We start from the raw sequence: 25,727 nt of genomic DNA, 5'->3' as shown, positions 1-25,727 counted from the left end.
GATCAGGGGCTTGGCCTGTCCTGTCTGTGACCTCCATTGACCTTCAGCCTCCAGTCCGAAGGATCCGATCCTCAGTCCAGTCCAGTCCAGTCCAGTCGTCGTGGCCATCATTCAGACAATCATTCACGCTGTTCAACTCTTGCGGCCGAGATATCATCGACCATTGCAGAGTCGAATCAGGCCCACGAGCGGAACAAACTCTCAATGCGCACGGACGTGTGCAGACTTTGAGGCGGCTGCTACCTACCAGTGCCAGCCTCTGGGCACGGATCAGCCGGACGGTCCATCTCCTTCTTTTTACCTTGCCGTATGCATCACGCATAGCGGCAGAGTGGAGACCGTCCATCCTCGTCTTCGCTGGGTCTCAATCTCGCCTCCGCGCTCCAGTCTTCTCCTCTCCGCTCCACACCACACCATCCATTCCCCAAGATTAGCTACAGGTACCTTACTTTATAAGCTACCACGGCCTAAAAGTTAATAGTTGGTGGATCGGCCCTGTCAGCCGGCGGGCTTCCACTGTTACCATTTCGTGTTCCAACGACTCGACATCTCCGGTCGCTCCCTCAAACGAAACCTGCCATCGCGCCGCAATAACAGCCCAACACGCCGTCTTCAAGTTTCGACCCAATCGACCGCCCACCACCAGCAAGCAGTGCGCAACGATCACGGCGAGGGAAAGGGAACAGTACCAGGCGAACACACCATGCGGCCCTGCGCATCGCGTCCCCGGCCCACAGATCACCTCTGCTGCCAACGACAATGAGGATCGCCATCCGCGAGCAGCTCGCACTCCTCGTCCTCCTCGCCGTTCTCGCCGCGCTTGCCGTTGTGTCGATACCAACGTGGATCTATGTCAACGGCCACATCGCGACCAACCTCAAGGATGGCCTCACCCTGACAGCGTCCCTCAAAGCGGCCCGCATCACGTCCCAGATCGAGCTCATCCGGACAGCGTGCTATACCATTGCTTCCAGGCTGCTGTTGCAGGAGGCTCTGCAGCGCTACTACCAGGAGAACGAATTTGATTTTTACCAGGCCAAGATCGACATTACAAGCGCACTCGCCGTCGGATCCTCGACTGGCCTTCTCCAAGCAAGGATATACTCGCGGAACGGGACCGATCCCCAGATCCTCGTCAATGCGACAGCCTCGAACCCACGAACCGTCCAACTGCCATACTCGGCTTCGAATGGAGACCCCGTGTTTCTCGGCGACACGGACAACGGCTATCCTCCCTCGCTCTATCCCAACATCACATACGTGGATCTGGGGCGCCCCAACAGGCGTCGGCCCGCCGAGCGAGCCGTAGCCGCGGAAGCTTTCCCTGGCGTGAGGATCTACCAAGATGACGGGCTACTCCTCGGCCCTCTTATGCTCAACGAGACCTTTGCACTCATGTCATTGTCCGTGCCAATCCGGGACAACAGCGACGACTTCATTCTCGGGTATATGACAGTCATTGCCGAGGGCCACTCGCTCATACACGCCCGCGACTCGCCGGAAGGTCTGGGCAACACGGGCCTCGCCCTCATCCTCGGCCCCACGACGCCATGGAACCGCTTTCCGCTGAAGCTGCCCCCCGCCAGCAACAGCAGCTACCAGCCTGATCAGCAGGAATTTGGCGATCTCATGATGCACTTTGTTTTACCCCCGAACCAGAACAAATATGGTCTGGGTCGACACAAGGAGCACGTCTTCGACGCAGGCACGGCCGGCGATGATTTTCTAGTCGAGTCGTATCCGGCGGCCGTCAGAGCTTGGACGGAGCACAATCCCAGTGTAAACAATGCCAGCGCGATGCTCAAGACGCACAACGAACAGAATGTGGGCGTCTCAGTGGGCTATGCTCTCACGCAAACACCGCTTGTGAATTGGACCGTTATCGTGGAGCTGTCTCAAGATGAAGCATACCAGCCCATCCACACGCTTCGCAACATTCTCCTCGGTACTGTATTCGGGACGGCCGGGTTCTTGGCTCTCCTTGTCTTCCCTTGTGCCCATTTCAGTGTCATGCCTATTCGAAAGCTCAAGGCTGCCACTGAGCGCTCCATCAACCCTCCCGGATACGACGACGCATGCTCGGACACGTCCGACTACGAGGCCGAGTCACCCAATGGTGGCTCGGGGAACCTGTCCCACAGGTCCAAAAAGGGGTTCATGACGACCATATCGCGCTTGATGCGAGGGCAGACGACGAGAGTAGCTGGCGACAGGGATGCGGCACGACGCATGTTCAAGATCCCTGGCAAGGTCGACGAAGGAAAGCACGTGGTGACCGATGAACTGACCGAGCTCACGAGGACCTTCAACGATATGAGCGACGAGCTGGTGAAGCAGTATGTCTCCTTGGACGAGAAGGTCGCGGAGCGCACCCGACAGCTCAGCGAGAGCAAAAAGGCCGCGGAAGCCGCTAATGAGAGCAAGACGCTCTTTATTGCCAACATTTCGCACGAGCTCAAGACGCCCCTCAACGCCATACTGGGACTGTGCGCTGTCTCCATGGAGGAGGAGGACATGCTCAAGATTCGACATTCGCTCAAGGTGGTCTATGAGTCGGGAGATTTGCTGCTACACTTACTGGAGGATCTTCTGAGTTTTTCCAAGAACCAAATTGGCCACCAAATCGTCATGGAGCCGAAAGAGTTTCAACTGGCTGACATTCGGTCACAGATTGTGACCATCTTCGACAAGCAAGTCCGGGAAGGCAGCATCGACTTTGCGGTCAACTTCAGGGGTTCGGCGGATATGCCCGATCCCGATGATTCAGAGGTGGACGTTGCCGTCGGGATCAACCCGTTCAAAACCCAGAAGCTCGAGTCGTTGTGGCTCTGGGGTGACCAGCACCGCATCCTACAGGTCCTTATCAATCTGGTGAGCAACAGCCTCAAATTCACACCGGCGAATGGCAAGGTGGAGGTCAGGATCAGATGCCTTGGCGAGGAGCTGCAAAAAGATACACACAGTCGGGGTTCGTCGCGCTCAAACTCGAGGAGCGGCGCGCGCAAGAGGGTCTCGGGAAGCGTCCAGTCCGTCAGCTCCGGCGGTCATGGCTCGACGAGCTCGGCAGCCGGGCACACGGCGCTCGCTATCAACCCCATGGAACCAAGGACAACACCCGCAATGCAGGTCGCGGACAGTATACATTCGTTACCCTTCCAGAACGCCAAGGCGTACATATTCGAGTTTGAAGTCCAGGACACCGGGCCGGGTATTCCTCAAAGTCTGCAGGATAGGGTCTTTGAGCCGTTTGTGCAAGGGGATCCGGGTCTGAGCAAGAAATACGGCGGCACAGGTCTCGGACTAAGCATCTGTCATCAGCTGGCTGTTTTGATGGGGGGCAACATCACGTTGAAAAGCACCGAAGGCGTTGGCAGCACGTTCACTATGCACATTCCGCTGAAGCATGCAAGAACTAGGTAAGTGATACTGCTCGTGGCGACGGCCAGCGCGATCTTGAACTAACAGCATGTCCAGGACCGCCAGCTCCGCCTCCAGTGCCCACAAATCAAACGTGGAACACGTGGAAGCAGAGCCGCCTTGCCCCCCTGGTGTCACGAACGGCACTCGGGCTTCGTCGCCAGACGCGGCAGATGAGAAGCCGAGCCCTCTGCACTCACAGCCGCGCCTTGTGGGCCTCCGTCAGCCGTATTTCTCCTCGTCTGTAGAGAGCCACGGCGGAAACAAGATTGTCAATCCCATTGCAGCTGCTAAAACCGGCAAGGTGATGCCCAGTCTGATCCGCAGCCCGTCTGGCCGGAAACTACGCGTGTTAGTTGCGGATGACAACAAGACCAACATTGAGGTTGTGAGCCGTATGCTCAATCTCGAGGATGTCTCGGACGTGACGATTGCCAAGGACGGCCAGGAGGCATTTGACCTGGTCAAGGGCACAATGGAGAAGAACCAGCCCTTCGATGTCATCTTTATGGACGTGCAGATGCCCAACGTCGATGGCCTGCAGTCGACCCGTCTCATCCGCGGCATGGGCTACAAGTCCCCCATTGTCGCCCTGACGGCCTTCTCCGAGGAGTCCAACATGAAGGACTGCATCGCCTCGGGCATGGACGAGTTCCTGTCCAAACCTATCCGGCGGCCCGCACTGAAACAGGTCCTCAAACGGTTCGCCACCATCCCCGAGGAGCCGGAGCACCCGAGCCCGCAAGACGAGATCGATGAGAAGACGGCCCTCCGAGGGAGTGAGCAACCGCCCCCGACGACGGCCTGATCGGCTGGTCGTCGCGTCACATCACGCTTGTCGCGAAATGAAGAATGCTTTGCATGTTTTGATCTTTTTCTTGCCACTTAGCGGGCGTTCAATGTCCATTTTGGTCGGGTACAAAAAGCAATATGAGTTTGGGTAGAATATGGGATGTACATGAGATACCGAGTGTCAGGAGCAAAGTACCTGTCACGGGACCCTTGTTATTGTTGTTGTTGGGAAGCATCTTGAGATTTTATATAGGGCGTTGGGCGATGATGGACTACCAGACACGGGCAGCACACATAGGCATGTGTCTTTGCGTCGGCTTGCGGAAAGCATGGCATTTAATGGAAATACACGGCACCCATGCCATTCTCTCGAGCTATATCCTCGCAGTCTACGCGCAAGTCTTCACATCTCGTTACGTGAAATGAACAAGCATGAATGTTGAGGTGTCATAGCGTCGTACCTAATTCACCCAAAGAAACGTACATCCATCCGGCCGACCTGTTCCCATCCCAAGAAATGTTCCGGGATCCAAGGTCCAGCACCACCCCCCAACCCAGTCCCCGACCAAATGACCGATCGACCGCTGCCAAGTAGTAGCAGACGGAAGGAAAAACGCAGTTATAACTCCAGCGACGCGATTCCTGATCGCTCTCACCGACCAAAGGAACCAAGAATCCAGCGCCGCGCTTGATATAACAGACTTGAAATGGAAAAAAGAACAGAGCATAGTAAAGCAAAAGCGAAACGAAACGATAAAGTCAGCCGCAACACCGTAGCACCTGCACCGCCACATTAGAACCTACTCTAGATCTCCATCCGCCCGGCGATATCCTCGCTCATTAGCCTCTTATTGCGGAGCTCATCCTCATAGCTGTCGTCGTCCTCGTACTCATCTTCCATAATCTCATCATCCGAATACATGACGAGGTCGCCATCTTCGCCTCTGTTCCAGAACAGGCCGTCGTCCTGGTCACCGTCCTCATCCTCCGCGGGAGGCGGCACCAGCTTGCCGCCCCGGTCGCCGAGCCAGTAGTCGGCGCGCTTCGATCCCGACGTGTCCTGTGTGCTGCTGAGGGTAGACAGTTGCGCTAGCTTCTGCGGTCGGAGGTGTGGACTTGTGGACGAGATGACGGGGACAACCCGAACGTAGAGATAGGCGACCCTCTTGAGGGCGCGGTTGAAGAAGAAGTAGTGCGCCGCCCATATGGCCGACTCGTCCTCCTCAAAGGGATCCACGTCGGGATGATAGCCGATAATGGTGCATTCGTTCAGGCGCATTTCCTTGTCGATCAAGCTCCAGCATTGCGGACCCCAGACGGGATCGGGACTGGCCCCAAGGGAGGAGCCAAATGATTTCGCCTCGAGGCCGGGCCGGACATTTTGCAAAATGGAATCCAGATTCACCATGACGCGTCGCAGGTTGCGCTCACGCTTGAAGTCGCCGGGTCGAAGGACGTTTGAAAAGTCGTAGTGCGGGTGACTGGCATTCAGTGTCGCAATCAGGTATGCAAAGGTTCGGCGGCTGGAGAGCTCACTCAAGGGCCCAAACGCACTCGAATGGGAGAACATTTGCATGCTAGGCGATGTAGCGAGCATGTGCTCGCGCTCTGGTGGGCTCAGACTCGCGCCCAGCTTCAAGAGCGCGGCATGTTGCGACGAGAGGTTCTGATCAATGTTTCGGTATAATTTCTTGTCCGAGCCGGTGGATTTGGTGGTGTAAAGATCGCAACCGCCGGTAACGTTGCAATCGGGAGTGTTGAAGTTGAGGGCGCCAGTGACGGCTTCAAAACCATTCACAGGGAGGTACTGCGAGGGGCTGTCAGCGTCGCAAGATGGATTGATTTGCTCCGGAATGATCTAACCTTCATTGTGACGATTTCGGGTATACTCCTCGAGAACTTGGGTTCGTGCGATGGTCCCAGGGTGATCCGGACTTGTGTCGCGGGGGGATTGCGTCAGCCTGCTTGCACGGGCGGAACGCGAAGACTGTCGGTGTGTATTTGCGTATTGTGCGACAATCGCATGCAGCATCTAGAACACAGGCGTTAGGGAGAATGGGCGAGTATTACTGCGCTTGTTTTCGAGCTCGAGGCGGACGCCTCGTCGCAATGCGCGAGTGACGTTGTTGCTGTCGCGGATGGTGAATGCTGATTGTATCAGTCGTGTCGCATCGGGTTGCGCTAGGCAGAGGCGACTGTGGTGCTGATTGATGACCCTGGCAATCGGGTTGTATCTGCTGTCACTAGACACGTGGTCTAGCAAGCTCGAGAGCCGATGGGCATCGCAATGATCGGTCGAGTGGCTGTTGTGTTGTTGAGAATGGTTGGTGAAAGGGAATGGGTGGTCGGAACCTAGTTAGCCGGGCGTGATAAGGTAAGACAGGCCAAGGGTGCAGCCAAGGCAAGGAACAGCCACAAAGGAGGGGGTTCTGGGTTTCGTTGTAGTACTGGTGCAGTGCAGCGACCACGATGCTGCATCCGGACCGGACAGCACACGTCGCGCCCAGCGCCAGCATGCTCAGCTGATCGCCGCTGCGATTGCACGCATTGCCCGTGGCCGTTGTTCGTCCGCGCCGGTCGGTTCGGTGGTCTGTCTGTCTGTTGGGCCACTTCTTGTCCCCACCAGCACCCACCCACGCTACGGACGCCGCCCGATAGGATCAACCAGATAGCAGCGCTGATGGGCACCGAGTGCGCCGCGGATTGGTCTGGCGTAAGGGGCGCTCCTTCAGCCTTCAACGCTGTAGTAAAGCTTTCCCATTCGTCACCCCCTCGGACGCCTATGACGAATCGGGCTTCAAGCTCATTGCACGCCTCCCACACCATTGTTGTCGATGGCCATCGTAGCTCCAATCGCTCGCGTCTTGAGCTTTGTGCCATTGACTGCCAATCCACCATGTGGCTGCTTCGTGATCCGTGATAGAGCAATGTAGCCAGCTGAGTACTGCCGGTCGGATTGGTGGCTGTGGCCTGCGGTGTCATCGTCATGCGTCAGTACTCCATCGGTCCCCCACACTAGCATTGTCCGTTCACATCAAAAACGTCTAATGACGTCCAGGAAGCGTGTTCCGTGATTGAATAAAACAAATAGAGTATCTTGATATGCAAGACGGTGGTTGTCCACCGTCAAGACCTATGAACCAGGCTTTGCGAGCCCATCCAACTCCGAACGCCCTTGCCTGACATCGCTTGCCGTACCGTTTCATCGTCTTGAAAGACAAGGATGGGAAGACCATGATGCGGGCTCAGACAAGACCCGCATCTTTGAGGCTCTTCATTACTTCGTCTGAGTCCTGCCGACCATGTCAATCCCCGTCCGTGGCAGCAGCTGTGGCTCAACAACAGAATTATCAAGAAACACGAGGGTATGTGAGCATGTGTAGTCGCTGTGCTGGTCTCGCACGCCAGCAGACGGGTAGGATGGGTTCGTGTGCATACATTCGGTATACAAGACTCTACATGAGCCTGGTAACCTCGTCCTCGACCTTTTGCATGTGGCGTCAGTCCCAGCGCCGCAACAGCAGGCCACAACTCGAGAAAATGATCAGGGAAGAGGTCAGGAAACTTACCTCCATGTCTTCCAGGGAGTCCTGCTGGCCAATGCACCGGAGCACATTCTTCTTGCTGCTTTCTTGTAACTCGCCTGCGAGTAGCAGCTCATCGAGGATATAGTAGGCTTTCGTGAAAGAGAAGATAATGTCGAGCTCGCAAACGTTGCCGTAGTATTTGTCCATCTGCTCCACGTATCGGTGGATGATCTCGAGGGTGATGAGCTCGTTGTCCTCCGAGGCGCTGCCGGCGATAAAGAAGAGGGAGGCGTATCGACGATAGACGATCTTCGTGTCTAGTTCGGTCAGACATGGTAAAAAGTGATTCGATCACTGCGCCGTACCCTTGTACTCGATGAAGTTGCACATGCGCGTTCGACGGGCGAGGACAAGTTGAGAAACGTCCTTCACAATCTTGGCCTTATCCTTGGGGGACAGGGTAGTGAACCACTTGGCCAGGCGCTGGCGTTTGTCAGCCTTCTTGTACTAGGTACAACACACGGAGGTCTTACCACTTTGCCCTGTCGGGATAGGAGAATCAGATATCTGCGCGGCAAGCCATCAGCTACCGTCACAAGCGCGACGAGCAATGAGAAGCATACTGGATCGCCATCTTGACGAGACAGGCGTCAGCTCAGTGAAGAGAACGTCGTCGTCGTTGCAAAATGGTGCGAGTGGATGTTGTCTTGTGGGTTCTAGGAAAGAGTGTTGACACGGAGCAATTTTAGAGCTGTTGCTGGAGTTTGGGTTGGTGACGACCCAAGACTGCGGGGCGCTTGGAGACTAGTTGGTGCAGGGTAGGTGCATCACTGGTGCACGGTCAACCCCAGACGCCACCTGCCACCATGGAATCATGAAATGTTACTATCAGCGACCTACCTATCTGAGGCCTTTGATGGGCTGGATTATTTTGCATTGCACAATTCACCTTGTACTTCTTCAAAGTCTTGAGTCAGTGCTGCACTCCGCGACTCGCACATGCCGTTCGATTATCGCGAGCCTCTGCGAATCTGGTCTTTCCAATCGTGTGAGACACATTTGCTGAACACCTCACTCAACGCATTCGCCGCGAGCCTGAGCTCAGAAATAGCGACCCAAGAAATAATAGATTGATTAGCACAGCTAGCCCTTGAAGTTGCTAATCCGGAGTAACAGGTCCGCAAGCAGACCTAGTCAGGAACGTTCAATTAGTCAGCTCCGCCGCCATTCAGCAGGCCCGTCGGAGTGCAAGGCGTCTTCTGGTCCAGATGCCGAACGGCCGCCGATGCTTCAATGGTCAAAGGAAAAAATATCTAAAATCCCACCCTTCCCCGGGGACTGATCTCGTTTGCCTACAGCATCAATAACCGCATAAATAACAGCAACAAGAGCCCTCAAATTTGACTACCTGCGGATACTCCGCAAAACACATTCAACATGACGCAGCTCGTGTTGTCGACTGGGTGAGCCTACTACGCCTTGCATGACCCTCAGACACCCCGCGCGCATTCCCTACCATACCATGCCGACAGCCTCTCCCGCGCAACACGCTCTCTGCGATGAGACATGGCCCAACCCGAATATCATGGCGGCTAACCCTACCGCAGCAATGTCATGTCAACCGGCCCCTCGATCATTCGTAGACCTGGCGCAGCAACACGATCCAATCTCGAGCTCGTCAACTCCCTTCGCGACGCCTTCATAGCTGCCCAGCAGGACTACGCCCTTCAAGCGAACGGCGCCGCGAACCGTATCTCTGCTCTGGACATTTGGACCGAGCGCACGGGAAATGACGAGCTGTACATTCCCAAGATAAACTGGTCCGGTGCCGGTCTACGGGACGATGCGAGCCAGTACGAAATCACAGTCAAGCTGTTCCTTCTCCCGGACACCCCCGTCCAGGAGAGGGAGGCGTATGTCACGCGAGCTCTGGACCTGGTGCGCCGGGAATTGAAAATCGAGAAAATCCACCTCCTCGTGGTATCCTTCCCAGGCATGTCCTTCGAGGGCGACTGCGAGTGGGAGGCAGACAAGCTCAACGCGCAGCAAGGCAGCCTAGACGAAGAAATAGCGACATGGGCCATCTTTGAGAAGCTGCATACATCAGGCCTCGTGGAAAGACTCGGCGTATCCGAATTTGGAAGCGAGAAGCTGGACGCATTCATCAGACGAACGGCCGTGCCGCCTGCGGTGGACCAGATCAACCTCAAGAATTGCTGCAAGGTGCCGCCACCCCTCAAGCAACTGGCCGAGAAGCACGGCGTGGAGCTCAACGTACATACGGACTGTACGGACATTCTTCCCAATGGCACACTCAGAGAGCTACTGGGACCTTCGCCGGCAGGGGCAGGTGTTCTGGCCGATACAAAGGCTGGAGCGGATGGTCTGAAAGGGGAAGTGAGACCACAGTGGGTAGCGCGATACATGGCCTTTGTGAAGGACAGAGGTGTCATTGAGAACAAGGGGTACTTTGCCGGGGCGGAGTTGGACGCGACTTTATGATACCACGGTCGAAGAGAGAGCAGCTTAAAAGTACAGGCATGGGAGGGGCCGGGAAGCATCATTAACACCTAAAATGGCTCCTCAGGATTATCCTATCATACTTCGTTTCCGTCCTCTCATTCGGACGTCCTCCAATTTCTTCAGTACGACTGGCGCCTGTTTAAAAGTCCCCTTGTATGCCTCTAGCACTTGATCAAAGATGCACTCCGCTCGGGGATGCGTGCTTCCAAACGCGCGCTCGAGCACATACAGATCCACCGCCCGATCCTCTATGAGAAGACTCCCACTCGCTAGACCGAGGTCAATAATCACAATCTCGCCTTCGAGGCAGCCCTTTTCGCCCTCGGCCTCACCGCTCACTTCGTTCAGTGGCTTCGGGCTCAGCATCATGTTGCTCGTTGTCAGGTCCCCATGCACAACGCCCACGGCATGCATGTCCCCGATCGCCTTGCCAATCCGCCGCATCAGGTATTTGAGCTCCTCGTCCTCTTCTATCCCACACTGGCGGTCTCCGAGGGCCTCGTTGATCCGGACGCGCACCGGTGCGCCAGGCACCCACTCCAGCATGAGCCAGCCGCCCACCTCATCCGAAGCGTACACCCCGGGGACTCTGATGCCCTCCTTTCGACACCTCGAGAGAATGCGAGCTTCTGAAAGGATCCGATGCTTTGTGAGACGAGCATCGAGAGTAGGATGGCGCCAGGGTTTGGGGGGCCGGTACTTGAGAGCACATGGTAGATTAGGTGTGAGGTAGGTTGTTTTGTACAGGCGTCCTTCGGCGCCCTGGGTTACGAGGACAGGCTCAGAGGAGCAGGGTGTCTGCAGAATCGGCGGAAGGGGAAAGTCGCCGGACATCTTCCAAGGTGTTGCGCGTCGACTACCTTGCGAAATGGTGTGTGATGGACTCACTCGTCCCTGGCACCCGATGAACCTTCAGCCGGGTATTGGTTGATTGTCCGTCCTTCGTTGTTGCTGCGTGACTGTGGAGGGTGCAGCTGGGCAGCAATGCGAGCGGATACGTGCGCTGGGCTCCAATAGCGTCCAAAATGTGAGTGAGGTTCACAGCGTGAAGTGAAGCTGCTGATGGTGATTGATGGAGGGGTTGATAAGCTGATAGAGGGGCAGATATCGATAAGCCAAGCCAGACTGGACTGGACTCTGGAATGAGTGATAATCGGGCGGCGGGCCGCCCCATCGCAATGATGGCGGGGAGCATGCCCTGGAAATGGAAAGCCCTCCACGGGTATGGACAAAGGGGCAGAACGCGCGACATTGCGCCGCCGGGGAACCGTCATTCATCGAATGATCGGAGTGCGCGCTTCCGTCTGCAGAGGGCGATGGTGGTGCTGCCCGCATAATTATGTCATTTCATTCCTGGCGAACTCGTGTCGATCCTTCCAGGACGCAACGGGAACCTCTTGTGACATATGTCAAGATGCGCCAACGCGCTGTCTCAGACTCTCCACTACGGCACGATGCAGTAATGAGGCTCGCGATCACGTTTCCACCGGTCCTTTGAGAACGCGACAGCCACTGACGGCATCATGAGCGTTCGACGACATGGACATGTACCCGGAGTGTACCGAATAGGTTGAATACTGTATTTGGAGGGGACGGGTGCCCCAAACTACTTATTCAGGCACCTAATTAGCTGCAGCTGCAGGGGGCTCCCGGGCGGCTGTTCACATGGCACATGCCCTCACACACAAACCAGGTCCAGCCCCCTTAACACAGTAGACGGAACGGGAATTCTCCCACCAACAAGCCCCTCGAATCCTCAACAAACCCAACGTCACGCGCGCGGCCATCTTTCGATCCTTGGATTCTTGCGACTCAAAAGCCCTCAGAATGAATCGGTAGCGACGCTCGAAGCCCTTGAACCAAGTGAACCCCCCACATATGCGCCATGACAGTGGCGCCCGACTCTACACATGGCTTCCTACAATGGACCATCATCCTCGTCTTCACGGCGCTCCTCCTGGCCACCCTGATCCTCATCCAGACAATATCCACCTATGCGACCGCCTATGTTGCAGCGCCAAAGGATATCGTCACGTTCATTGACACGGTCGAGTTCTCCATACAGGAGAACGAGTCGTACGACCGCGACGTCACCAAGGTCCAACGTTTGGAGGACAAGGTCCGTCTGGGACAGCTCCTGCGTGAGATCCAGAAGCTCAGCGACGACTTGCGCGAGGATCTCAACAGCCTGGTAATTGGGGAAGGCACAACGACCCTGCGGATGAGCGCCCGGTTTCTCTGGGCGTCACGACGGACACAGCTCGAGGACCGCGTGCGCAGACTCGATCTCCTGCGCATGCGCTTCCTGGTCGTCTATATGGGTATCATTACCTCCAGCGCAGAGAGGAATCCGCCTCCGCCGCCACCACTGCCCCCGCCCCTCGAGAAAGCGACGCCGTACAGGCTCACTACGCCGCCGCATAAACCGATGCTCAAGAAGGCGGCAACCTCACATCCGCCAATGAAGAGGGGCCCGCCTTTGAGAAGGCTGGCGACGCAAGCAGTTGGGCATAGTGAGACCACTGGGCGCACTCAGAAGAGAGGTTGGGCTGGCGTCATGGAGGAGCTGCAACTAAGTCCCAAGATGATGCAGAGGCATGCATCTATCGAGCAAGCCATGGCGATGGAGAAGGCGGAGGCGGCAGCGGGTTGATTGGCATGGCTGGTGCGAGTTGCACGCAAAACCGGATGATGGGTAACGACTGATGAAACGATTTGACACTTTTTTTTTAGCATGGCGCGGGCACACTGGGGAGTACACGGTTGGATCACTTCACGTCTCTTTTATTTCCTTTCCCCCTTCACGATACAGGATACCCCCCTTTTCTTGCGGCCAGAGGCGTTGAACTGGGTTTCCGTACGCTGCACAGTACGGCGGGTACATGAGAGGATTGAGGCTTCTCTTAGTGAGCAGAAGCCTCCTCTGGGCCAGTGCCATTGCGCTCGCCCACTTTGGAAATATTAGAGAACGCATTTAGACGATGAATAAATGATGGAGAACATACCGTCGAGTGCGACCAGGAAGCGACTGACCATGTTGTAGCAGGCAATCGTTGCCGTGATCTCCGTGATTTCTTGGTCGGTGAAAAGTCCTTTGAGACGCTCAAAAGTTGCGTCCTTGACGTGCACATCCCTCGTCATCTCATCCGCGTACACCAGAACAGCCCACTGCTTCTCGCTGAGGTCGCTGCCCTCCTTGACATCACCCTCCAAGCGTTCCTCGACTTTCACAATCTCCATGCCCTGCTGGCTGACACCGGCCGCCACGGCCAGGGGGGCATGGTGCTTCCACTCATACCACGCCCTATTGCACACGGCGACCCGCGAGATGGCCAATTCCCTCAAGTCAGCGGGAATGGACGTCTTGGTGCGGACCGCACCGAGAAATGTGTTCCAGCCGTCGGCGACGGGAGGGGAGTGAAGCAACGCCAAGTCGAGAGACTGCAGAGGGCGAGGCGCACGACGATCCTGCATGCGCTGGACGATGGCTGCGTCTTCTGGGGACGAGGGCTCCGGGGGGTTGGCGACGTAAGGGATCCTCATGTTGGGCGGATTCTGACTTAAGAAGGGGGAAATACTATTGTAAGAGAGTGTCTACAGGAGTGTGCAATGTAGATTTTAAGGGCGACGTTATCCCGCAACACATCGACTTGGGAGAACATCTACCCATTTATTATACCACCTCGTAAGCGGGCTCTGCCGGACGGGTTGCCGGAGGCGGGGATGATGGCGCTCCACTCTGCCCCGAGAATCGCTCCCGAAACCCGTGGAGCTGGAACCTGAGCGCAATGGCGTTGGCAAGGTGGTTTCGACAGCGCAAGCAGTTGCGAGAGATGTCTAGAAGACCCTATGTAGTCTGCAATGAGAGCAGTTCGCCCTGCCAGAAGCTGTGGCACAAAGGGAAACGCAGGGATACATAAAGACTCGATACCTAGAGCTATTTGGGAGCCCGGTGGGCGATGGGGGCCAAGCGCACATTGCATCTAGCTACAAGCGACAGCGCATCATCTGCCGGTGCAGACCGCCTTTCTTGCATGATTTGGTACCGAATCCTCAGGTAGCGGTTCAGGCAGGCGCAATTGGGTCCCTAAGTTAATCTTGATATCCTGCGGTCCATGTCATCGCCAGGCAAGTGCGATACCTTTGAGCTGATGTCGGGTCACTAGATCTCGCTCCTGCTAAGGTTGATCTACATATTGGAGAGACAGGTGCAAAGAAGAGCTCGCAGCGTCGGAAAGACATCTGGACAGCTCAGAGATGAAGCGGTCCAAAATGAAGTCAGACTCACCCGTTCAGACTGGCGATACTGCCAGTGTTCTTCTATAGTATAATATGGATCCACAGCTCAGCCCAGCAACTCGCGAAAGACGCGCGCTGCGTCAGATCACGTGACAGCCTCTGGGCAGCGCCTCCCATTCACGCGATCACCTTTTCGCGACGCTGGCCACCCATCGCACCCTAGCTCTCACTCAATCCTCATCAATCTCTCGTCGAGCAAAGGTCGCGCCACGGCATCAGTCAACATCATGGCCGACATCACCCTCGACAGCAAGCTCTTCCAGGAGCGCATCTCCCACTTCACAACCGCCTGGAAGAATGACTTGCGCTCCAAGGACGGAGTCTTTGGTGGTGCGCAGTCCATCGTCGTGATGATGGGCAGAGTCGAGGAGGTGCAGAGCCTCAACAAGAACAACGCTGTTCACGTTAGTCCACTCCCTGAAAATGCCAACCGACCGCAAGAGTTCTAACATCCACTACAGTTCTGGCTTCTGGGTTACGAATTCCCGACGACAATGCTTCTGCTCACGCTCGACACGCTCTACGTCATCACCAAAGCAGGGAAGGCGAAACATCTTGAGCAGATTCAGGGTGGACGATTTCCAGTAGAGGTCCTTGTGCGAGGCAAGGATCCTGAGGAAAACTTAAAGCTGTTTGGCCAGCTCGCGGACAAGATCAAGGAAGCAGGAGTAGGCTAGCCACTACAGCCGTGCTGTGCAACATGCTGACATATTTCAGAGCAAGGTCGGCATCATCGGACGCGATAACTCAAAAGGCCCCTTTGTCGAAGAGTGGAAAAAAGTCATGGAGGACAAGTGCAAGGATGTGGAGCAGGTCGATGTATCCCCTGCTCTGTCCACGCACGCCTTCTCGATCAAGGATGAGAACGAACTCCGCGCCATGCGTGCCTCATCCAAGGCCTGCGTCGCCTTGATGACTCCTTACTTCCTCGACGAAATGTCCGACATCCTCGACGCCGAAAAGAAAGTGAAGCATTCCAAGCTTGCTGATCAGATCGACAAGAAGCTCGACGATAACAAGTTCTGGAAGTCTGTAGAGCTACCGGGCAAGGGCAAGCTGCCAAGCGATTTTGACCCTGCCAATCTCGACTTTGTTCTGGGACCTTGCATCCAGAGTGGTGGCAAATACGACCTCAAGTTCGCGACCGAGGCCAATGGCGACAATCTCCACGCTGGCATCATCATCGCCGCCCTCGGCCTGCGATACAAGTCCTACTGCTCGTCCATCGCGCGAACCTACTTGGTCGATCCGAATAAGTCTCAGGAGAGCAACTACAAACTGTTGTGCATGGTTCACAACTCCATCATTCGGGACATCCGCGATGGCATGGCCGCCAAGGATGTCTATATTAAGGCCCTGGGCATCGTCAAGGCCAAAAAGCCCGAGATGGAGAAGCACTTTTTGAAAAACGTTGGCTGGGGCATCGGTCTCGAAAGCAAGGACCCCACGCTTCTGCTGAACGCGAAGAACCAGCGAACGCTCAAGGACGGCATGACTCTGATCATCCAGACGGGCTTCCAAGACATTGAGAACCCACAGCCACAGGACAAGAGCAGCAAGGTCTACTCCATGATCCTCACCGACACTATCCGTGTTACGTCATCTGAGCCTGTCGTGTTCACTGCCGAGGCTCCGACCAGCGCCGACGCTAACTCTTTCTTCTTCAAGGACGAGGAGGAAGCGTTGCCTACGCCCAAGAAGGAGAAGAAGGACTCAAAGGTCGGTGCTGTTGCCACAAAGAACATTACGAACACACGCCTTCGCTCGGAGCGCACCACTCAGGTCAACGAAGAGAATGACAGTCGGCGACGCCAGCATCAAAAGGAGCTTGCAGCAAAGAAGCAGAAAGAAGGTCTTGCTCGTTTCTCCGAATCGACTGCCAACCAGAACGGCGGTGAGGTTAAGAAATTCAAGCGGTTCGAGTCGTACAAGAGGGACAACCAGTTCCCTTTGAAGATCAAGAACCTCGAGATTGTGGTCGATTCCAAGAATGCCACTGTCATCCTACCCATTCTCGGTCGTCCAGTACCGTTCCACATCAACACCATCAAGAATGCCAGCAAGAGCGACGAGGGCGAGTTCACGTTTCTCCGTATCAACTTCCTCTCGCCGGGCCAGGGTGTCGGCCGCAAGGATGACCAGCCCTTTGAGGATGCCTCGGCGCATTTCGTCCGCAGCTTGACGTTTCGATCCACCGACAACGAGAGATACACCGAGATAGCGACTCAGATCTCGAATATGAAGCGTGACTCGGTCAAAAAGGAGCAGGAGAAGAAGGACATGGAGGACGTTGTCGAGCAGGACAAGCTTGCTGAGATTAGGAGTAAGTCTCTTGTGATAGGCGACAGGATATTGCTAACCTTTCAGATCGTCGCCCTGCCGTCTTGGATAATGTTTTTATTCGACCGGCGCACGAAGGAAAACGCGTTGCAGGCAAGGTCGAGATCCACCAGAATGGTATCCGATACCAGTCGCCTCTCAACATTCAGCACCGCGTGGATATTTTGTTCTCCAACATCAAGCACCTTTTCTTCCAGCCTTGTGCGCATGAGCTGATTGTCATCATCCACATCCACCTCAAAGACCCCATCATTGTGGGCAACAAGAAGAAGACCAAGGACGTACAGTTCTATCGCGAGGCTACCGACATCCAGTTTGATGAGACTGGAAACCGCAAACGCAAGTACAAGTACGGCGACGAGGACGAGTTTGAGGCCGAGCAGGAAGAGCGCCGCAGAAGGCAAGAGCTTGATCGTCTTTTCCAGGGATTCGCCCAGAAGATTGCCGATGCTGGTCGCAACGACAATGTTGAGGTTGACATGCCCATTCGCGAGCTCGGTTTCCACGGTGTACCGTTCCGCAGTAACGTTTTCATCCAGCCCACAACTGAGTGTCTCATTCAAGTGGTTGAACCGCCGTTCATGGTCATCACCATCGAGGACATTGAGGTTGCTCACCTGGAACGTGTCCAGTTTGGTCTCAAGAACTTCGACATGGTCTTCATCTTCAAGGACTTTACTCGTCCACCGTACCACGTCAACACCATCCCCGTTGAGCATCTCGATCAGGTCAAGGATTTCCTCGACTCTTCTGACATTGCCTTCACCGAGGGTCCGCTCAACCTCAACTGGCCTACCATTATGAAGACAGTGACAGCCGACACGCACCAGTTCTTTGTTGACGGTGGTTGGTCTTTCCTGGCCGCTGAATCCGACGATGACGGCTCCGGTGAGGAGGAGGAGTCGGCCTTTGAGATGTCAGAGGACGACCTTGACGATGCGTCCGAAAGCGAGGAGGAGTCCGACTTTGACGGTAGCAACGCCAGTGACGATGACGACGGCGATGCAGACCTGGACAGTGACGACGAGGGAGAGGACTGGGATGAGCTGGAGAAGAAGGCGAAGCGTCGCGATCGCGAGGACGCAGCCCAGATGCGGGAAGACGATGGGGGCAAGAAGCGCAAGCGCTAAAAAAAAAATTCCTTGACTGGAGCACTGGGACATGCCAGGGCTCAGGTGGTGGAAGGGCTTCATGTTAACTTGTATCTGATAGTATGACAAATTAGGAGGCGCTGATGGTTCGTTCTCAAGGGGTTTTCGTTTGCAGACCGCGCTCGCCCGAGGAGTACAAGATAATTAATCTTTTCTTACTACATGCAACAGGCCTCTAGAGGAGCATTGAAACCACTCTATTCATACTGTACTATGGTGATAAACTCTCGGAACCAAAAGACATGGCAGGCACAGACTCCCAAACGCCGCTTCCCATCATCATACTGCCTGTCCCCTGTTCTAGTAGAGACCGTACGCGTAGGGTGTGCTGCACAGATCTACACCGAGTCGCCCTTGGAAGCATCCCGCAACCATTGCTCACTTGGTAGGAGACCGCCGCACGCCCCATAATCCGCTCTGCCCCGGCAGCGCTGCGCCGGCCACGGCCTCCGCGGTCTGACTCAGTAGAGGCTGGAACGACACGGAGCGCCCTTGATAGCGGCGGGCCAACTAGGCCTCGCCAGGCAAGTGACGGCCTGAGGCGGTCGCGGTGGACGGGGGGTTCTGGTTGGCGTTCTTGTTGGCGGGCACGTTGTTCCACGAGAGATAGGTGTGGTCGCCGAGTTTCCTGCACACGCTGTTAGCTGGACACACGGACAACAACTGATTCAGTGAGAGCGTACCTGGGCTTGATGAGGTGAGTGGCAGTGAAGATGCCGCCCAACAGGATGCAGACGCCGCCGACGACCATGTAGGCGATGCCGAGGAAGGGGTTGCGGCCGCCCATGACAGTGCGGGTACTGATGAGGACGGACTTGGTGCCCTTGAACTCGGAGACGCGGAAATCTACATCTTGTCAGCTGGTTTACGGCGAGTCGGGCATAGGCCATTGTACGTACGGTCATCGATGACGATCTCGTATTCACCCTCCTTCATGGAGTCCGCGTCGTTGCGCTGGTACAGCTTGCTGAAGGTGGGCAGACCGGCCGTGCGCATCCAGACGTGGAGGTGCTCCCAGTCCTTCAGGTTGGGAGGGGGGTTGTCGTCCGTGTAGCCGTTGGGGTACCTCTTGCGCCAGTTGGGCGGCGGCAGGGCCTCGTCGGGCTTGTACTTTGTCTCGCCGTACAGCGCACGGTCCGAGTCCCAGGCGATGCCGTTGGAGGTCATGTTATACGCCTCGGTCTCGTTGCCGGTGGCGCCCGGGGGGTTCCTCAGCACGGGGTTGGAGTAGGAGTCGTTGAAGAGGGAGTTTGCGATGAGGCCGCAGGGGTAGTAGGGAAGCCTGGCCGTCTTGTTCACCTCGAGAGGGTCGCACTCGCTGCCGTCAATGTCGTCGTAGGACCGGGCGCTCCCCTTGAGCTGTTCCGAGTCGAACGAGTCGACGTATCGACGGTGATTCTGGTAGAAGTTGGTGAGGTAGTAGTAGAAGAGGACCGGCGGGCCCATGCTCTCTGGGATGTAGAAGCGCAGGTAGCACTGGTCGGTCTCGATGGTGACGCCGCCCGAGTCGGGCACGTCGACCTCGACGTTGCGTCGCACGGCCCAGCGGGCATCGATGGACTTGTTGTTGGACTTGAAGGCGTGGTGCACGTCGCCGCTGTCCATGCTCTCAAAGCCATCGTCAAAGTCGGGCGCGTTCCGCAGGCAGTTGGTGTAGTCGAGACGAATCTCCTGGACCTGCGTGCTGGCCCAGTAGAGGAGGCCTCCGATGGGGGCGAAGATGACGCCGATGACGAAGAAGAGTGGCAGGACTGTCTTGGGTGTGAGGATGGGTCTGCGACACTGGTTAGCTTCTGGCGCCTCCTCGTTGCGTCCCTCCCTCGAGGGCTGCGCTGGGCGGGGGGAACGTACTGCCACGCCTTGAGACGTTGCTGTCTGAATGCCGTATCTATCGCGAAAGGTCAGTCACTGGGTGCTGTGTTTTGACATGGGCGAGGCCAATCGTACTGGCTGGGCGACGGCTCTTCTTCTTGTCCGGCTGGTTCGGACCAGAGTCGTCAGAGTTCATGGTGTCGACATGGTCGACACCTCGCGGCGCGTCGGCCATGCTGTGCGATTGGAGCTGTCAGGCAGTCGATGCTTGGGTAAATGATTCGGCACGTCAATGTTGTGTGAGTGCGCAGCGCAAAGTATCGTCGTGATGTGGGAGGTCGTGATGATGATGATGTGGGTTGGCGTGTCAATTCAACGTGCCCAGGCGCGAGGCTGCTTACTAGACTGCCTAGACTGCTTAAAAGTAGTGCCTGCGCCCGGCACTCCAAGGGCCCCGGGTTGCTGCTAAATTCCGTCAAAGGGGCCAGCTTCAGTGGGGACCTTGCATCTGTCTAGGCCTATGAGACCCCTAAATCGAGGTTTAAGGTTGTCCATCTCCGCTGTTAACGCTGTGGCTGTGCCACTCCGTGATGATTCGACACACCTACACGACCTGCGCCGCAGACGCGTCGACGCTTACCCGGGACAATGTGTTTCAATGTAAAAAGCTGCGTGAATGCAATGATATAGCTGATGCACCCGATAACAACCATCGCGAGCGAGTCCTCACCTGTGAGACTATAGAGCTGGATTTGCTAATTTGCCAGACCTCTCTTATTTCGCGCAGTGATCAACGGAACCATACATTCGTACTGATAACACGTGAGCCTGCAACCCAAGCATTATTTACACATGGGTATTTTAATTTGCTCCGACTCATCCCGGGCTTTGTTCGCTACCAGAAGCGACCTTCTGGCGTCCAAAGCAAGGCTTGAGCTAATCTCCAACTCCGTCCGCCCAAGGCCTAGTCATACCCTTTTACGACCTACCTAGGGTAATGATATGAGCTCGCAGCGGTTGGCATTCAGTCTCTCACTTCCAATGTGAACGGAAGCGCAGGGTGTCCAGCCGATATCGCGCCGCCGATCGTCTGGACGTGCTATGGCCTGAACGTCTTTACCGACCTGTGCCCACCCTGCCCATGCCGTTGCTGTGGAAGACGTTGATGAAGACGTTGATGAAGACGTTGATGAAGACGTACAAGAAAGTCAGCCTCGGTCTCCTCTCCAGTGCGGAAGCTATGATCATCGTCTTCGCCATGATACGCTGCGTGTTGATCTACATTGTATGTCGTCGGGTGGCTGTAGTCGAGCACGCCTGTCTGTTAACGAGTACGCCTGTCTGTTAAAATAGGCACTGATGATCCTAAGAACGGCGCGCCCGTCTCGGGTACGTGGGCTGTCCGGGAGACATTCGTGGCCATCATCACGACCAAGATACGCGGAGTAGGCGACTCGAAGGCGACCAATATGCTGTTCTCCACGAACGAGAGCGGATGGTAAACGGGTGCATGCCGATTCCGATGGAGGAAGGTCGATGGTCTGACCCAACTCTGGGCTCAGATGAAGCGCAGGACGAGAGGAAAGCTGATCGCGCAGACACACCTAAGATAGGATATGAATGTGATATTGGCGAGCATTGCAGCCGACAATTGCAGCCGACATTGACGGCGCTATCTATCCGTACATCGTGCGTGCTGAACGAGCTGACGCCGGCCATGCGCGACTCGCGAGACTCGAGACAAGTCGCTGGCGTCTTGGCCAAATCTTGGTATGGCTAATGCAGGCTGATCGGCCTGTCGGCAAGGTGGTGAAATGACGACGTTTCTGGGCACCCCGTGTCGATTACGTGGCCCAGCAGGTTGGCGAGTGACGCCCAGCCTGAGCCGTCATGGAAGCCGGCGATTGGGAAGCGATGCCCCCCAACGGAAATAGAGGCTTTGTCCACGTAGCGGCCTCGTTTTGGAGGTTGACTGAGCGATTCTTCAACGTTGAAGATTGGTAATGGCGATACGCGTACCATTCTCAGCAACCGATCGGGTTTCAGTGCCCACTACCATTGACCAGCCCCCGCTTCCACTGCTGCCAAGCCACAGTGGCTGGATGAGGCTCGGCTTCTTTTGAGCTTGGCACGGACCGGAGGCGCCGTCGTCGTCAGCTCCCGTCTTGCCGTTGGTACTGTTCACCGTCTTCACGAAGCAACGATCCGTTGAGAAGATTGAAAGACGAGAGAGGCAGGCAAGCAGTAGCTGAGCTCTGCCGTGTCTCGTGGGCCGTCGAAAAGCTGCCGCCGCGTCTTTGAATCGACCTACCCCGGACCCCGATTCCCAGACACGCAGACAAGCTTGCGTCTATAGCATCGCTCTTGGCCAGTCTAAGACGCTCACGCCGTGCAATCATGTATTGCGATTTACCCATGTGGGACCGCGCATGCGAAGCGGTAATAAAGTGTCGCGCTCATGCCTCTGCTTGTTGCCAAATGGCCATATAAACCGACTTGTCCTCGGCCTCGCCGCTGTGTTAATCGATTCCCAACGTCCGAAGCCGACGCACCCCTGTTGAGCCTACGTAACCCCTTCTTCGTTCTACTCCGTAGATTGAGCCTCATTTATTACTTGGCAGTTTCTTGCTTACTTGACTACTGGCAATCTGGTACCTCCGTACACACTGTACCTCCTGGCAGGCTGTCACCTCGGAGTTGATACCGGCTTTCGCGTCTGATTCACACTGCAATACCTTCCAGTACCCTACCCTGTGACCACTTGTCCATCGCCAAGCACAAAGGTACTTGCTTGTAGGTTGGCTAAACTTGCCCTTTTTGATCCTGCCCATGTCATTTATTTCTGAACTTACTCTCCCATTGTTTTTCGCATGACATCCCGCTGGTGGTCGACGCGACAACACGAAGGCACGAAATGGGAAGGACATCCAACACTAACACGGGATCGGTGCCGCAGATCATGAATACGCCTCCTTCGCCAGCCAGCACTGCGCGTTCCAGCCGGGAGCCCAGAGATACTGGGTTTCCCGAGCCTTTCGGGGACAGTGAGTAGATTCTATCACTTTTTCGCAACCGTCATGCCCTCTGTACTGACTGGCATCCCAGACTACAACACTACCCTCCCTCATCCTGATGCTGACCTCTCGCCCAACGCCACCATAAGCAGCGACAACCTCACGCCAGCACAGTCCATGACCAGACGACGCCTCAGCCTGCTCAGCAAACACCGTCGCACCATCTCGCAAGGCTCGACTCTCTCATCGCCTCTTGTGCACAGCGTACTCCCTCTCATCACCACGGGCATACCTGGACAGAGCGGCAGTGACAGGGCATCAGAGACGGACAACCACAGAGAGAGCATGGAGCCCAGGCGAGACGGGGACAACAGCCCCTCGTCCTCGCCTGCTGAAGATGACGAGGGCGGCGACAAGCGGAAGAGCTTGTTCGGTCGATTGAGGAGAAAGTCACGGGTCTAGGAACAGAGGCAGATTCTCATGAGAACAACGGCCCCTTTTCTGTTTTTGAAGCAACGGCGTTTGATGGGAGGAAGCAGCACTTGATAATTTCTATAGTATGATTTTCGATTAGGATGAATCAGGGACAATCAAGAGCCTCTGTAGGTTGTATAGCTGAACGGACTCAACAGCAATGGCACGTGGTAGCTTTGACCCTCCTCCACCCGAAAGACAACAGTCGCCTCGGGGAAGAAGGTCTTTCCCTCGCCAAAGTATGCCTCCGTGTCGAACTTGAGTGTCCATCGCGAGGCGCCCTTGATTCCGCCCAGTACACTGCTCACGGTGGGGGCTTGGCCTGACGAGGGCGAAGCGGGGAGCCAGAGCTTGACACGTCCGTCGGCGTCCGTGGTGGACTCGAACGCGACGGACGAGGGGGCAATCAGGGTGACATGGATATTGGCAGCTGGCTTGCCTGCGGTGGTGTCCAGCACGTGGCAGGTGATGGGGTCTTTGCCAGACATTGCTGAGGCGGATGAAGGTGATTGATGGCTGCTGCTCTCGGTCTTGATCTTGGAGGCTGGCGGGGTCGACGAGGGGTCGTTTGTTGACTGGGTGAGATCCGAATCCGTGGATTGAAAGTGTCCAGCCAAGTGAACTAGCCGAGAAGTATATGGAAGCATAAAATGTTACGCAAGATGGCTGCGCAGAAACTTAAATGTCCCATTCAGAGGGCGACCTGACGCTGAGATAACCTTCAAAGAAAGGTTGCGCTTGTCGCCGCCCTCCGGTATCTGTGTGGGGTACGCAGACTTATACCAGCTGCCTCTCCCAGGGCTACGAACCGTCGGTCTGCAACTTGGAAGCGCATGGCACTGAAATATCGCATGGTTATTGGAGCCCCGCGAATTAGCCACAGCCTTAGATTTGTCCCTATTCCGAGTATCAAGCAAGAGACCTCAAATACTGTACCGTACCCTACCTCACCTGGCATGATATATGCACCCCAACTACCCTAGGCCAATGACGTTGTGCGCCAACAGCCCCTCCAAAGCCACTGCCACTCACTCCATGATGGACCTTTCCAGAACCGACCCGCCAACTTCCTCGTGCACCCACAGACCGCGAGACAAAGCATCGCGAACGACCTCACCGTACTTCTGACCGCTGTCCTTCCTTTCCCCCCCTCGTTTCATAGATCCCCGCGCCTCCACGAGTACGAACCCCACGCGTCAAAGTCACCATGGCCGCCATCGTCGACGACGCCCTCGAGCCCTCTCTCCAGTCCCTCCTCGACCAGCGCTCCCTGCGCTGGATCTTTGTCGGCGGCAAGGGTGGTGTCGGCAAGACCACCACCTCGTGCTCCCTCGCCATCCAACTCGCCAAGGTGCGCCGCTCCGTCCTCCTCATCTCGACCGATCCCGCCCACAACCTCAGCGATGCCTTCAACCAAAAGTTTGGCAAGGAGGCCCGCCTCATCGACGGCTTCGACAACCTGAGCGCCATGGAGATTGACCCCAACGGCAGCATGCAGGACCTCATGGCCGGCGGCGAGCCGGGTCAGGGCAACGACGACCTCAACGCCCTCGGCGCCGGCGCCGGCGGCATGGGCGGCATGATGCAGGACCTGGCCTTTGCCATCCCTGGTATCGACGAGGCCATGTCCTTTGCCGAGGTCCTCAAGCAAGTCAAGTCCCTCTCCTACGAGACCATCATCTTCGACACCGCCCCAACCGGCCACACCCTCCGCTTTCTGCAGTTCCCCTCGGTCCTCGAAAAGGCCCTCGCCAAGGTCTCCCAGCTCTCAAGCCAGTACGGACCCCTGCTCAACGGCTTCCTCGGCCAGGGCGGCCAGCTGCCCAACGGCCAGAACCTGAACGAGATGATGGAGAAGCTTGAGTCCCTGCGCGAGACCATATCCGAGGTCAACACCCAGTTCAAGAACGAGCAGCTCACCACTTTCGTCTGCGTCTGCATCGCCGAGTTCCTCTCGCTCTACGAGACGGAGCGCATGATCCAGGAGCTGACCGGCTACGGCATCGACACGCACACCATTGTTGTCAACCAGCTCCTCTTCCCCCGCCAGGACAGCAACTGCGACCAGTGCGGCGCCCGTCGCAAGATGCAGCGCAAGTACCTCGACCAGTACGAGGAGCTCTATGCAGAGGACTTCAACGTCGTCAAGATGCCCCTCCTCGTCGAGGAGGTCAGGGGCAAGGAGAAGCTCGAGAGGTTTAGCGAGATGCTTGTCAAGCCATACGTGCCCCCAGAGTAATAGAGGGAGAAGGAACTGAAGAGTAAGTAGAGAAACTGGAGTAGCGTGGAGTTGCAGTAGACATGGGAAATACAAACGAAGCATTGTCAGCATTGTCACCAAGAAGTTCATTGAATGTGAGAAATTGTCAAGATTTGAA

The 25,727-nt window shown here is 56.1% G+C and overlaps 12 protein-coding genes across 12 annotated transcripts; 6 read left to right on the top strand and 6 right to left on the bottom strand.

The window, feature by feature from the left end:
• Positions 1-759: 759 nt before the first annotated feature.
• On the top strand, positions 760-4,225 carry J7T54_003498 (Two-component system protein B-like protein; the record flags this gene model as incomplete). Its single annotated transcript, XM_051505774.1, has 2 exons — positions 760-3,416; positions 3,475-4,225. The coding sequence occupies 2 exons, from the start codon at positions 760-762 to the stop codon at positions 4,223-4,225; spliced, it is 3,408 nt and encodes a 1,135-aa protein (XP_051362935.1).
• A 789-nt stretch (positions 4,226-5,014) lies between these two features.
• J7T54_003497 (Repressor of RNA polymerase III transcription-like protein) lies at positions 5,015-6,078 on the bottom strand (the record flags this gene model as incomplete). Its single annotated transcript, XM_051505773.1, has 2 exons — positions 5,015-6,016; positions 6,073-6,078. 2 exons carry the CDS (start codon positions 6,076-6,078, stop codon positions 5,015-5,017), a joined length of 1,008 nt encoding a protein of 335 aa, XP_051362934.1.
• A 1,586-nt stretch (positions 6,079-7,664) lies between these two features.
• On the bottom strand, positions 7,665-8,370 carry J7T54_003496 (putative Clathrin coat assembly protein ap19; the record flags this gene model as incomplete). The annotated part of the gene is made up of 5 exons (XM_051505772.1): positions 7,665-7,694; positions 7,779-8,053; positions 8,102-8,219; positions 8,270-8,303; positions 8,360-8,370. 5 exons carry the CDS (start codon positions 8,368-8,370, stop codon positions 7,665-7,667), a joined length of 468 nt encoding a protein of 155 aa, XP_051362933.1.
• Positions 8,371-9,173: 803 nt separating this feature from the next.
• J7T54_003495 (putative glutamate--cysteine ligase regulatory subunit) lies at positions 9,174-10,238 on the top strand (the record flags this gene model as incomplete). The annotated part of the gene is made up of 2 exons (XM_051505771.1): positions 9,174-9,199; positions 9,344-10,238. 2 exons carry the CDS (start codon positions 9,174-9,176, stop codon positions 10,236-10,238), a joined length of 921 nt encoding a protein of 306 aa, XP_051362932.1.
• An 87-nt stretch (positions 10,239-10,325) lies between these two features.
• J7T54_003494 (EKC/KEOPS complex subunit-like protein) lies at positions 10,326-11,093 on the bottom strand (the record flags this gene model as incomplete). The annotated part of the gene is made up of 1 exon (XM_051505770.1): positions 10,326-11,093. The coding sequence occupies one exon, from the start codon at positions 11,091-11,093 to the stop codon at positions 10,326-10,328; it is 768 nt and encodes a 255-aa protein (XP_051362931.1).
• Positions 11,094-12,144: 1,051 nt separating this feature from the next.
• J7T54_003493 (uncharacterized protein) lies at positions 12,145-12,912 on the top strand (the record flags this gene model as incomplete). Its single annotated transcript, XM_051505768.1, has 1 exon — positions 12,145-12,912. One exon carries the CDS (start codon positions 12,145-12,147, stop codon positions 12,910-12,912), a length of 768 nt encoding a protein of 255 aa, XP_051362930.1.
• A 250-nt stretch (positions 12,913-13,162) lies between these two features.
• Positions 13,163-13,802, bottom strand: J7T54_003492 (carboxymuconolactone decarboxylase; the record flags this gene model as incomplete). The annotated part of the gene is made up of 2 exons (XM_051505767.1): positions 13,163-13,209; positions 13,265-13,802. 2 exons carry the CDS (start codon positions 13,800-13,802, stop codon positions 13,163-13,165), a joined length of 585 nt encoding a protein of 194 aa, XP_051362929.1.
• A 983-nt stretch (positions 13,803-14,785) lies between these two features.
• Positions 14,786-18,028, top strand: J7T54_003491 (uncharacterized protein; the record flags this gene model as incomplete). The annotated part of the gene is made up of 4 exons (XM_051505766.1): positions 14,786-14,962; positions 15,020-15,226; positions 15,276-16,881; positions 16,926-18,028. The coding sequence occupies 4 exons, from the start codon at positions 14,786-14,788 to the stop codon at positions 18,026-18,028; spliced, it is 3,093 nt and encodes a 1,030-aa protein (XP_051362928.1).
• A 531-nt stretch (positions 18,029-18,559) lies between these two features.
• Positions 18,560-20,096, bottom strand: J7T54_003490 (Meiotically up-regulated like protein; the record flags this gene model as incomplete). Its single annotated transcript, XM_051505765.1, has 5 exons — positions 18,560-18,677; positions 18,733-18,895; positions 18,949-19,823; positions 19,901-19,937; positions 19,997-20,096. 5 exons carry the CDS (start codon positions 20,094-20,096, stop codon positions 18,560-18,562), a joined length of 1,293 nt encoding a protein of 430 aa, XP_051362927.1.
• A 2,679-nt stretch (positions 20,097-22,775) lies between these two features.
• Positions 22,776-23,337, top strand: J7T54_003489 (uncharacterized protein; the record flags this gene model as incomplete). Its single annotated transcript, XM_051505764.1, has 2 exons — positions 22,776-22,905; positions 22,967-23,337. The coding sequence occupies 2 exons, from the start codon at positions 22,776-22,778 to the stop codon at positions 23,335-23,337; spliced, it is 501 nt and encodes a 166-aa protein (XP_051362926.1).
• Positions 23,338-23,465: 128 nt separating this feature from the next.
• On the bottom strand, positions 23,466-23,837 carry J7T54_003488 (5-hydroxyisourate hydrolase-like protein; the record flags this gene model as incomplete). Its single annotated transcript, XM_051505763.1, has 1 exon — positions 23,466-23,837. One exon carries the CDS (start codon positions 23,835-23,837, stop codon positions 23,466-23,468), a length of 372 nt encoding a protein of 123 aa, XP_051362925.1.
• A 719-nt stretch (positions 23,838-24,556) lies between these two features.
• Positions 24,557-25,588, top strand: J7T54_003487 (anion-transporting ATPase; the record flags this gene model as incomplete). The annotated part of the gene is made up of 1 exon (XM_051505762.1): positions 24,557-25,588. The coding sequence occupies one exon, from the start codon at positions 24,557-24,559 to the stop codon at positions 25,586-25,588; it is 1,032 nt and encodes a 343-aa protein (XP_051362924.1).
• Positions 25,589-25,727: the final 139 nt, after the last annotated feature.

The sequence above is a fragment of the Emericellopsis cladophorae genome (genome assembly GCF_022114955.1).
Source record: "Emericellopsis cladophorae strain MUM 19.33 chromosome Unknown NODE_16_length_390664_cov_118_533041, whole genome shotgun sequence".
NCBI classification, from domain to species: domain Eukaryota; kingdom Fungi; phylum Ascomycota; class Sordariomycetes; order Hypocreales; family Bionectriaceae; genus Emericellopsis; species Emericellopsis cladophorae.
The sequence above is the reverse complement of the archived record's forward strand: the minus strand, read 5'-3'. Positions and strand labels throughout refer to the sequence as shown.